The sequence below is a fragment of the Balaenoptera borealis genome (genome assembly GCF_965194805.1).
Source record: "Balaenoptera borealis genome assembly, chromosome: X".
In the NCBI taxonomy this organism is placed as follows: Eukaryota; Metazoa; Chordata; class Mammalia; order Artiodactyla; family Balaenopteridae; genus Balaenoptera; species Balaenoptera borealis.
In genome coordinates, this window is record NC_138881.1 from 113,852,406 (window position 1) to 113,865,385 (window position 12,980).

Genomic DNA, 12,980 nt, shown 5'->3' on the forward strand with positions numbered 1-12,980 from the left:
CCCCTCTTTGCATGGTTAACTCCTTCTCAACCTCTTGGATCTCAGCTGGAGCATTATTTGCACAAGGAAGACAACCCTACCTTTGCTGATGAAGTCAGGGTTCCTTATCACAGGCTCTCCTGCACCAGATATTGATTCATTACCATTGTGGTTGTCTATTTGTGTCAATACCTGAATAATTTCTCTCCCTCTACTACTCATTCATTCACTCAACAAATATTTACTGAGCCCCTACTATATACCAGGCATGATTTTAGAAGGGGCAACCAACTGTAAACAAATAAATATGCAATATGACGTCCAGAGGTGAAAAGTGCTGTGAAGAAATAGGACGTGGGGTAAGAGGACAGAGAGTGGGAGACGCTGCTGACGTGGATAGGATGATGAAGGAAGGCTTCTCGGAAGAAGTGACTGAGCCCAGGTTTAAATGAAGGGGAGGGCAAGTCAGGAGGGTGTCAGGGGGGTGGGCATCCCGGGGAGAGAAAACAGTCAGTGTGAAGACAGCAGGGTGTTTAACCTGTTCAAGGACCAGTCAGGAGTGAGTGGGGCTGGAGTGGAGCGAAGGGGTCGGTGGTAAGAGATGAGGACAGACAGCAAGGTGGGAGGGGTGTGGGGGCGGGTCACGGGCCAGGAACAAACACCACTGGAAGATTTTCAACAAGGAGTGACAGGATTTGATGCATGTCCTCAAACGATCACTCTGGCTGTCTTGGGGTGAAGGATTAGAAAGGGCGAAGGGTGGGAGTACTGAGTCAGTTAGAAGGCTGTGGTCCCGGGGAGAAATGATGGGGGTTTGGACGAAGGTGAGCAAGGTGGAGGTGGCAAGAAAGGATGGAAACCATCAACAGGTTTCCTTCTCACTTAGAGGAAAAGCCCACAGCCTAAGCGTGGGCGGAGAGGCTGTCTGTGCTGTGGCCCCATCTCTCCTCCCTCCGCCTCTCCAGCCGTGCTGGCCACCTCGTCCTTCTGTGAACAAGCCAGGTGTGAACCCGCCTTTTGTATTAGATGTTCCCTCAGATATCAGGAAAGCAGGTATCAACATGGTTTTCCCCCCCGGGGTTCTGATCAAACGTCACCTTATCAGAAAATTCTTTCATGACCACCTTGGATAAATGAGACACTTCCTATTCCCTGTCTCTGCTTCATTTTCCTGATTAATTTCTCCTTGTAGTACTTACTGCCATCTGACAAGTCCATATAACGTACAAACATAAAACGTGTGTGTATTTATTCCAGGAAGGCAGGGATTTGGTCTGTTTTGTTCACTATGGAACAGAACTCCCAGAATAGTGCCTGGCATATAGTAGGTGTTTAATAAATATCTGTTAAGTTAATATGATTGAAACAGAGAATGGGAGAAAAAAGAACGGCTCCAGGCTTTGGGGTCTGAATGATGGTGCCACTTACTGAGGTACTATTGAAGATTTTTCAGAACGAGGACTGGGACTCCTTTGCTCCAAACCTGCAGCTGGAGTCCTGAACTGCTTCATCTCTTGCCAGTTTGGAGAAGTCCTCAATCTCTCTGGGCCCATGGAAGCCTGAGAAAGTCCAGAATCCTAGGGGGCTGGGCTCCGCTTCTCTTCCCAAGGGGAGAGAGGAAGAAACTAGAGATCAGCCAAACTTTCTCTCGGTTCCAGAGAGTGAAAGTCACATCACTTGGATCCCAGCCCCACCACTGAGGCTTCAGACATTACTACTCTGTGTGTGGTTTCCGGGCAAACAATTGGCCGCCCACTTTAAGAGACAATATCGCTAAGTGCTTTTTTTTTAATGCAAAAAGAAAGAAATAAAAAAAAAGAACTACCTATTTTCCTCATTCCTGCAGGTGCCCAACCCGATTGACTTGTTGGAGTACATTTTCTGCATTCTTAATAGATAGCTAGCAGGAAATGCCTCGTTTAGGCTCTGCTAGAGGGGTAGAAAGTAGCAAGGGGAGGGCACAAGATCGCCAGGCCCTGCTCGGGCCAGCACTGAGCTGCTCTAAAACGGGCCAGGCGGCTCCGGCCATCAAAAGGTACGTTTGCCCGGCCATAGCATCTTCCTGTGTCTCCGCCGATGGTCGAGAATTAAGGTAAGAGAAGGTGGGGACTTTGGGGGAGGCAGGAGGGATGGGAATTCAACTGGGAAGGAATCGGGGCTGCGGGCGGGGTGGTGGTGGAGGGCATCACATGCTTTGTTCAGTGAGATACAGTCCGGTCCCTTTGGGGTTTTTGTTCCAAGTGATCACCTCTTTGACTCCCCATCCCACCGCCGTGGTGCTGGGTACCATTTCGCAGAAGGGTGGTAAGCACGTCAAGGTAGGCAGCCTGGAAGAAGTCAGGTCAAACCGTTCCTCTTGGATTCCATGTTAAAATATTTGTGCAGAAGACCGGGCAAGTATTTTGATGCCTACTTGGTGTCTTGATATTTTGTGCGTTGGGGAAACTGCAAGTTACAGTGGACTTTTGTAGTTCTGCTGTTAGAATGGCACAGCTGGCAAAGCTTGGCCAAGGCCGAGGGTTTTGTCAGCAAGAGACTTTCGCTACAAAGCCAGGCGTTGATACAGAAACATCTTGGCTAGGAAAGTCCCACCCTTTCTTCTGCCTCGTTGACCTCCCCTTAGTTCCAGCTTTGCGGCTCCCCTTCTCCTAAGTCAGACCCACCCCACCAATTCACTCCCGAATAAAGAAGAGAGCCCTCAAGGAGGCTTCGTGTGGGGATGAAAGAAGTAAACCAGATAACAGTTCTCAGAATTTGAATAGCCCGCAAATACAGATCCTCTCCCCTGAGGTCTGAGTACAGTCCGGAGAACTGCTTGTCAGCTGGATCCAGAGACGTAACCCAGGGCTTTCCTTTTGAGTATGTGTCATGTGTTTGGTGAGTAAAAGAGAGGGGCATGGCTAGGTCTTGGGGTTTATTCAGGATCAGCAGTTGTGTAAGGTCTGAGCCCCCCGGGTGAGGGGGCTGAGATGGTGCTCTGACCTGCTCTATCGCTACGGAGCTAGCCTGTGGTCTCTGGCCACGGGGGCTGGGAGCATGCTTCACCGCCTGATGTCCCAAGGGTCCGGCCGGCTCTTTTCGTGGCTTCAGGGAGACTTAGCAAAGAGAGGTGGCAGGCTGGGTCAAGCCTGAGCTAGAGAAGTCGCCACTGATGAGAGGGTAAGAGGGCAAAACCCACAAAGGCACCAAGCGGCCCTTGCGGTACAGGCTTCCAGAAGATGTGTGCGAGAGCGCACGGGCCGCCTGCCTGCATGCCCGACAGGGAGCCAGAGAGCTAGGTTAGGGTCCTGGCGCGAGTCCCGTGCAGGGGAACGGACGGTTAGCCCCACCAGGTAGTTAGAAAGGGATGGTGAGAAAAGGCCAGACACTGAAGTCGGGGAGACCTGAGTTCAAACCCCAGCTTTGCCACCACCAAGCTGCGTGGCCTGGGCCCTCGATCTCCCTTCTCTAAGCCTGAATTTGCTCATCTGTAAAATGGGGACAAGAATACCTACTTTGAAGGTTGTAAAGATTGGAGAAAGTATATCTGTAGCTTCCGACACAGAGTAGGTCTTCTGTAAACTGCCGCTTTAGAAGAAGGGCTGCATCCACATTTATCATTACTTCGTCATTCATAACACTGTCGCTTTATTTATTTATTTGATTTGCTATTTTTTGGAAATATATTTGACGTATAACATTCTGTAGATTTAAGGTGTACAACATGCTAATGTGATAAATTTATATATTGTCATATGATTGCCATCGTAGCTATAATTAGCACCTCTATCATGATGCATAATTATCCTTTCTTTCCAGTGGTTGAAATAATTAAGTTCTAGTCTCTTAGAAAGTTTGATGACTATAATACAATATTGTTGTTTACTTTCACTGCACTGTGCAGTAGAGCTCTAGGGCTTATTCACTACTCATGGCATGTTTGTTTCCTTAAACAACATCGGTCCTGCCCCCCATCCCCGGGAACGACCATTTTATTCTCTATTTTTACAAGTTTGCCTCTTGAAAATTCCACATATAAGTGAGATCATACAGTACTTGTCTTTGACTTACCGCGTAACGTGCCCAAGGATTACGCCTTTGCTTTATTTCTACAAGTCCAAGTATCTGACGATAATATGTGCTTTTTCACTGAGGAATAATTTGCCTTCAGTGAAATGCACAGATCTTAAGTGTACAGTTTGATGAGTTTTGACAAATGTCTACATCCACGTGTAACCTTCACCCTCTTCAGGATGTAAGACATTTCCAACACTCCAACGAGTTCCCTCTCACCCCTTTCGAAGCCCCACCCCACAGGCGACCGTTGTTCTGACTTTTATCACCATAGATTATTTGTGCCTGTTTCATGTAAGTGGAATCATACAATATGTGGTCTTTTGTGTCTGGCTTTTTTCACTCAGCTTAATGTTTTGGTGATTCATCCATGCTGTTGGGTGGATCGGTAGTCTGTGCCTTTTTATGGCTGACGAACATTCCATTGTATGAAAGTGTCACAGCTAGTTTATTTATTCTCCTGGTGATGGACATTTGTGTTGTTTCCACTTTTTGGCTGTTATAAATAAAGCCGCTGAGAACGTGTAAAAGTCTTTGTGCAGATATCTGTTTTCATTTCTCTTGGTTATATGTGCCTAGAAGTGGGATTGCTGGGTCATATGGTAAGTGTGCGTTTAATTTTAGAAGAAACCGCCAGTTTTTCAAAGTGGTTGTTCCCACGTATTTTGAAATAAGGATACAGTGGATTCATTTTTCAGGTAGTACCTGTGATGCTTACTTAGCATGGTTGCCACCCGGGGGAAACAGATTGACGTGCTCAATCAGAGGCTTCTGGAGAACAGAATCCAGCTGTGACTGAGGCTAGGATTCCGAAAGGAGAACTTTTAAGTAAGGGTCCTCTGCTCACTGCCAGATTCCCTCCTAATGTTTCATCATAATCTGTTGGCACTTCTGGCAGGACCATAAAAGAACAGGTTGCAGAATTCATACACCCCAACCTCTTCATTTTACCCTAGAGGAATCTGAAGCCCAGAGAGGCCCTGTGATTTCCCCCAAAGGCACACACCCAGCCAAGGGCAAGCCCAGGTCCTCTGACCTCTAACTGGTGTGATTTCCTTGTACTGCGCTTTCACTGCACGAAATGGCATTTCATCACTCAGCCCATTGTTTACTTAGTGTTAGGTGCTAGAGATAAAGAAATGAATAAGAAACGGCCCCCATCCTCGAGGATCTCAGAGACTAGAGAGGGAGAAGAGCTATTAAACTCTAGTCATTTGCATTATATGCATCAGAATGAATAGATTCAAGGTGTCTTTAGCCAGAGCACAGGGCAAGTCAGATTGGATGGCCAGAGGTGACGAAGCACCCAGACTGGTTACTTCCCTGGTAAAGGAAGGCCACGGCCTGTCTCCAGTGCCCACTGTGTGCCTGTCCCCGCCTGGGTGCAAAAGGACAGCCTCTGCCCTCAAGGAGCTCACAGGTAGAATCCAATGATGGAGGCCAAGTTTAAGGCAATTTAGCCAACGGCTGTTGAGCATTTGCTCAATATTAAGCTAGACAGCAGGCACCGTTCTAGGCACAGAGGAAGCGTGGTGAACAGAGTGCTTTTCCCCAATGTCGCCACAAAATATTAGTGTGGAAAGTGTTCTCTGCATTTGCTTCAGAGTATATCTGTCTGGGAGCTCCCTGGTGGCCTAGTGGCTAGGATTCCGGGCTTTCACTGCCGTGGCCCGGGTTCAATCCTTGATTGGGGAACTGAGATCCTGCCAGCCATGCGGCGCAACCAAAAAAAAAAAAAAAAAAGAATATGGGATTCAAAGTCAATTGGACCTGGATTTAAAGCTCTGACATTTTCTAAATGACTCTGGGCCGAGTATATCGTCTGGAGGCCTCAGAACTGGTGTTGTTTGTAATTGCTAGTTTCTAAGATGGGGTGGGGGTGGGTGCAGGACCCCATCGAGCACAGATTATGGCTTCAGGGGGGAGGGAGAATTTGATGTGTTTGATGCTCCTGCATGGAGGTCGCCAAGGTGGAAAGCAGTGCTTATTAGGGAACCTGAAATTGTCAGTACCCCCTGGATTGCTTAGCCAAGCTCTACTGGGGTACTCGTGCCCTTGTTCAGGGGGATCTGCATGTGGTTTTCGGGGGAGGCAGGTACTTCCCCAGAAGGCAAGTTACTCCACTCTTTGGCCTCAGTGTCCCCTCCCTCCCCCTCCTCCCTCCCTCCCTCTTTCTTTCCTTCTTTCTTTCTTTCCTTCTTTTTTTCTTTCTTTCTTTTTCTTTCTTTCTTTCTTTTTCTTTCTCTTTCTTTTCTTTCTTTCTTCCTTTCTTTCTTTCTTTCTCTTCCTTCCTTCCTTCCTCCCTCCCTCTCTCTCTCTCTTTCTTTTTCACTTCCTGATGCTCTTCTAACCATGCTCCCAGACAATCTTTTTCATTTGTAAGAGAGGATCCCTTCAGGACTTGGTAGAGCTCTGTCTTGTTTCCTGAACACTACTCAGCAGCTGTGCAGCTCCGCAGGGCCCCAGTGAGAGAGCCTGAACCTTAGGAGCAAACTGCTCGCCCTCAAGGATGCTGCTTCTCCAAACTACAGCCAAGCCGCTTGGAAAAAGAGTGCCAGTGACATGTTGCGTTTGCTCCGCAGCTCTCCCCTGTGTCACGATGGAAGAAGTGAGGAAGACCGCTGTCCAGATGCAGAGCCCTATCAAGACTGAATGGAATTCCCGCTGTGTCCTTTTCACCTATTTCCAAGGGGACATTAGCAGCGTAGTGGACGAACACTTCTCCAGAGCTCTGGGCAATGTCAAGAGCCCCCAGGGACTCAGCCCTTCCAGCCAGAGCGGAGATGTGATCCTGAGGAATGGTGAGCATGTCGGGAGGGTGGGGCTGGAATTACCTATCGGGCTATCACGGAAAGACCAGTTCTGATGCCCTCGATGCTCTTAGACGTGTGTATATTTGCTGAAGGCACGTCACACTGTCTAGTGAGAAGTCACACCTTTTTCTCAGAAGTTTCACATGAAAATGGACACTGTTTAGGGATTTCCCTGGCGGTCCAGTGGTTAGGACTCTGTGCTTCCACTGCAGGGGGCACGGGTTCCATCCCTGGTCGGGGAACTAAGATCCCCGCAAGCCGTGTGGCACGGCCAAAAAAAAAACAAGGACACTTTAATCAAATTGATATACCTATTTCCTTATGTCCTCAATTGTGTTAAATGCTGAGCTCACTACTCAGTATACAATAAGAGCGCCACAACTGTTCATTATTAGCACCATTATCTGTACTATTATTATTACTACTACTTTTGTATGACAGGTCAGGAACACCAAAGGACTTGTGATAAGAGCATGCGTGTCCCCTGCATGTACACCCAGCCTCCTCTCAATTAATAGTGGGTGCTCTGGGGAGCAGGGGCAGGGCCAGAGGGAGGCAAATGAACTGTCTGGCGGCGTCCCTCTCCCCACCCTTAACAGCATCAGGGGTGTCTATTGCACAAGCTATTGGGTAATTTTTTTTTAATAATAAGCATTCTTTCTTCTCAAAACACATTTCAAGACAGCTATGTCAAAAGGTGCCGCGCTCACGCGCTGAACGCCTTGCTCCCATTGGAGGATGGACCTGCCTCCAAGTGGGACCTCTGCTTTCAGACGCCAACACTCTGGCTGGCCAGACTCTTTCGGTCTGGACAGGGAGTGGGTGTATTAGCCGATATAGCTTTTCAGAATTTGCTTCTCTCCTAGAAATAACTTTTCCGGTCAGGTGATGTGATTTTCTCAGAGACTCTTGGGACTTCAGGAAACATGTGGAAGGGGGTGTAGCAGCAGCAGGTACTAAAGGAAACACTGGGCACCAGGGGCTGCGTGGAGAGTGGGGAGGTGTGCTGTCTAACGCTGTGCTGAGTACTTCAGAGCACCAGCAGGAATGGCTGCTCTTGAGTCGTTTGGGGAATTGACATGTGGTAAGTGGGATTCAGAGGATCTAACTGGCTCCTGGGAAGGGTCAAGACCCCAGACTCTTCATGCCTAGACAAGTCTGCCCACTTTGGCTATCTGACTCTGGGTTAGTTCTGAACACTTTGGCTTGGATATATTACAATCCCTTCTTTGTCAGCACCAGCAATTCATAGTCCCTCACTTCTTCTATCCTGCTTGCCTTGTAAACCCAACCTGAGATAAAACCAACTCTTGGCTTATCGTCACATTTCTTCGCTTCATTTTGCAGCAAGACTCATAACTGGTGTCCATGGCCTCTCCGTCCTCTTCCTCTCCTCTCCTGCTCTCTGGAATCCACTCCACTCTGTTTTTCATCCTCATCACTCCTTGAAACCACTCTTATCCGGGCTAGCCGGGGACCTCCACTTTCCAAAGCCAAACGGTCCTTCTCTGTCCTCATCTTAGCTGAGCCATCAGCAACGTTTGCTGCAGTCGATTGCTCTCTCCTCTTGCAAATACCTCCTTCACTTGGATCCCATAATGTCACACTCTCATGCTTTTCCTCCTGGCTTCCTGGTTACCCTCCTTCTCCGTCTCCTTTGCTGGATGTCCTCTCCTCTTCAACGCTTCAACTCCTAAACATTTGAGGGCCCCAGAACTCCGATCTCAGACAATTTCTCTCTCTACACTCACTCCCTAGGGGATCTCTTCCAGTCTCTTGGTGTTAAATACCATCTATATAAATACCGTCTATGTGCTGATCAATCCCAAATGCGTGTCTCTAGCCCAGACTGGATTTCAGACCTATCTACACAGCTGTCTACTTGATACCTTCACTTCACATAGCTAATAGGAATCTCAAACCAAACAGGTCCCAAGCTGAACTCTTAGTCTCCCCGTCACCCTGCTCCGTCCGTAAGTGGCAGCTGCATCCTTCCAATTAATTGGAGTCATATTTAACTGCTCTCTTTATCTCATATCCCACATCCAATCCTTCGAACAATTCTGTAAGTTCTACCTTCAAAATATATCCGAACTCTGACCACGTCTCCTCACCTCCACTGCTCTCCCCTTGGTCTGAGAAACCATCTCCACACCCCCGTCCTGGAATTTTGCAGTAGCCTTCTCATCGGTCTCCCTGCTTCTGCCCTTGCCCCGCTTCAGTCTATACCATTAAACTGAAAGTCGTACCATATGACTTTTCTGTTTGAAAGCCTCCAGTAGCTTCTCATCTCACTTGGAATCCAATCCAAGGTCTTTAATGGGGACCTCCCTGGCCTGGGCCCCTGTCATCTTTCTGATCTCATATCTTACCACTTCCCACTTCCCTCATTCCAGTGTAGCCTCCTTTCTCTTTGTAGAACGTGACAAGTACAGTCCTGCCTCAGGCCCTTTGCACGTCCTCTCCCCTCTTCCTGAAATGCTCTTTCCCCAGATAACTGCATGACTTCCCCTTTCTTCATTCAAGTCTCCATGGGAATGTCATCTTTTCAGACAGGCCTTCCCTGGACAATCTATTTCAAAAATAGAAGTCCCCACCCTGTCACTCTCTGTCTTACCCTGTTTTATTTCTCTTAGCATTTGTCACCATGTGGCATATTATATATTTATGTGTTTCTTAGCTCTTCCTACCCCCTAGACTCTGAATTCTGTGGCAGCAGGAACTCAATCTGTTAACTGATGTTTTCCAAGTACCCAGCCTAATGTCTGACACATGGAAGGTGCTCAATAAATATTTCGTGAATGAATGAAATTGTGATTTGTAGAGCTCTTTTTTTTAAAAATAAATTTATTTATTTATGGCTGCATCAGGTCTTCGTTGTGGTGCGCGGGCTTCTCATGGTGGTGGCTTCTCTTGTTGCGGAGCACGGGCTGTAGGTGCGTGGGCTTCAGTAGTTGTGGCTCGCAGACTCTATATAGCGCAGGCTCGGTAGTTGTGGTGCACGGGCTTAGTTGCTCCGCAGCATGTGAGATCTTCCCGGACCAGGGAACCCGTGTCCCCTGCATTGGCAGGTGGATTCTTAACCACTGCGCCCACCAGGGAAGTCCCCTGAAATTGTGACTTGGATCACAAGGTGTTGATTCTGTCAATGATGGAGTCACTGTAGAGAGGGATTCATTTGGTGTATGGCTTTAGAACCAGGCAGCCTGAGACGGGACCTGCTTCGCCATTGATTAGCCATGTGATCTCAGGGCACAGCACTTCATCCTTCTGGGCCTCCGTTCTCTCATCTGTAAAACTGAGTATTATTGAACTAGAGAAGGAATCAATGAGATAACGCATGTCAAGGGGCACATAGTAAATGCCATGTAGGTGGTAGTTACTTTTGCGGTGGTGGTGTGAAGGCTTGACGCATGTTTTTGAATGGCTGCAGAGGGTACGAGGGCCCACCTTCAGAACATCAGGATCAAAGCAGCAGGCCCGTCCCGTCAGCCCCCACGTTGTCCAGGGCCTTCTGCTGGCTGGCTGCTGCCCTGTTTCTTATGCCTTCTGACTTCGCTCTGCATTCTGTGAAGCCCCTGCCCGCCAAGGGAACTTGGACATGGCCTTGTATCTTGCCCAAGCCAGCCTTCCCAGGCCAAACAGAGAGGCGGCTTTCTTCTCCACCTACCTTCTGGGTTGTTGCATTTTCCGTGTGAGAGTCTCACAGATCCCGGGACTGTGAAGATGTGTCTCCCTCGCAGCGCGTGGTAGGGGCTAGGCCGATGTTCATCCGTCCGGCTGCTTGAACAAATGAAGGAGAAAGCCTGTCTTCCTCAAGGCCTCTCTTATCACAGTTAGGAGTCAAGTTTCTCATAAGCTCTGCTGCCTCCGGGGAGGGTCCCCTGAAAGAAGGCGGGTCCCCAGTTGTTCTCACTGGAAGTGTTATATGAGATGCACGTAGCTTCGAAAATAGTGGGAAATCCATAAAGTGGTCCTTCATTACTGACCCTTAGCATCCTCTCAGCCTCTGCAGGCCAGCCCCAGGCTGCCTGGCCCTAGTGAGGCCCCAGCTAAGCCACACCGAGAACAGGCTTCCATTCATGGGCTCCCATGGCAGGCTCACCCACATTCTAAGGGTGCTCTGTCAGGCCAAATACGCAAAGCCCAAACACTGAGGCCCGTATGGCTAGGAAATGCCATTGAATTTCCTGGCTGCTTTTCTCAAATCAAACTTATGTTTTTATTTACTTAGGTATAATTTATACTGGCCCTACTTGTAGAAAAGAAAACACAAGCTGAAAGTATCTTTGAATTATCTCCCTTTCAAAAGAAGGACGTTGGGGATTTCAGAGTAGGTAACTCGAGAAGCTTCAGAAGTTACTATTTCTGGGGTCACGGTTCTGGTACACTACCACCCTGTATTCTTCCTGTCCCAGCCTCAAGCCCAGCCCTAGGCCTGGCAACATGCTCAAGGGCTGCTGAGAAGAAGGTATACGTACAACCTGAGCCCTCAGAGGTCTTTTATAGCCAGTCTCCTTCTCTTGTCCCCTCCAGAATCCAGTCGGGGTGGGGAAGAAACACTGGGTTTCTTCCTTCCTTCCTTCCTTCCTTCCTTTCTTTTTTTATTTAAAAAAAAATTTTTAAATTGAAGTATAGTTGATTTACAATGTTGTATTAGTTTGAGGTATACAGCAAAGTGATTCAGTTATACATATATATGGATCTATTGTTTTTCAGATTCTTTTCCTTTATAGATTCTTACAAGATAATATAGTTCATAGAGTTCCCTGTGCTATACAGTGGGACCTTGTTGTTTATCTGTTTTATATATGGAAGTGTGTATCTGTTAATCCCAAACTCCTAATTTGTCCCTCCCTCCCCTTTCCCCTTTGGTAACCATAAGTTTGTTTTCTAAGTCTGTAAGTCTGTTTCTATTTTGTAAATAAGTTCATTTGTATCATTTTTTAGATTCTACATATAAGTGATATCATATGATATTTGTTTTTCTCTGTCTGACTTCACTTAGTATGATAATCTCTAGGTCCATCCATGTTGCTGCAAATGGCATTATTTCGTTCTTTTTTATGGCCGAGTAATATTCCATTTGTGTGTGTGTGTGTGTGTGTGTGTGTGTGTGTGTGTGTGTGTGTGTATCTCATCTTCTTTATCCATTCCTCTGTCGATGGACATTTAGGTTGCTTCCATGTCTTGGGTTTCTGTTTTAGTGTGAATATCTATGTGAGGTATAGTCATGCTAGTTGTTTATGGCCCCTGTGAACCCTGATGACTTCGTGTCTTCCTTTCCAATGAGGGAGAGGACTCTGCACTAACTTAACAGGAAGCCACACTGGGTGCCGGGTGCTGTGCTGTAACTGCGTTCACTTCAGTCCTTAAAATCCACTACAATTGATAAGGGTCAAAGCTGGGCAAACAGAATATATGGTGTTAGGAGACAGGAGAGGGGTTACATTTGGAGGGGTTTAGTGATGGGAAAGGGGGCTGAGGGGGGCTTCCGGAGTGACCGTCATATTCTTTTCCTTGATCTGGGTGCTTATCACCCAGTTTGTGAAAAAATTTTCCCCCCAGCTGCACACTTATACTTGTGCGTTTTCCTACATGCGTGCTGTACTTCACAAAACCACTTTACAATGGGTATTAATAGCCTCACTTTACAGAGGAGGAAACTGCAGCCCAGAGAGGGTAAGTGATGGGATGGGTCACACAGCCCAGTGAGTGATAAAGAATGAAGCCCAGGTCAGTCAGACTCCAGAATCAGTCTCTTTTTTTTTGTTTGTTTGTTTTCAGAATCAGTCTCTTGACTATTCCACTATGTTGCCTTTGTAGACCCTGACAACACCCCAGCCAGAGAGTTAATGCCTATTAGGACTCTCACTAATAATGTTTATAATGACTAATATTTATTCAGCACTTCCTGTGTGCCAGACCCTTTGCTAGGGGCTATCACGTGAATTATATTACTGACTCTTCAGACCAACCTATTGGTTAATTCTCACCATGCCCATTTTCCTGGTAAGGAAACTGAGGCTCAGAGAGGCAAATGACTTGTCCAAGATTCCACAGCTAGTAAGGGGCAGCTGTTCACAACCAGATCATTTGATTCTAGATACTGAGCTCTTAGCTACTTTCAAAATA

At 47.4% G+C, this 12,980-nt stretch overlaps 1 protein-coding gene across 7 annotated transcripts in view; it reads left to right on the forward strand.

Moving 5' to 3' along the window:
* The first annotated feature begins 657 nt into the window (after window positions 1-657).
* The window catches only part of VGLL1 (vestigial like family member 1), a 569,192-nt gene continuing 556,869 nt past the window's right edge, over window positions 658-12,980 (forward strand). For 2 of the 7 annotated variants that reach the window (XM_082377969.1, XM_082377968.1), the window contains exon 1: window positions 2,868-6,833. In XM_082377969.1, the coding sequence (XP_082234095.1) occupies window positions 6,542-6,833 (292 nt within the window). In that variant the 5' untranslated portion in view covers window positions 2,868-6,541. The other 5 variants (XM_082377971.1, XM_082377972.1, XM_082377970.1 and 2 more) reach the window with 5 other exon arrangements.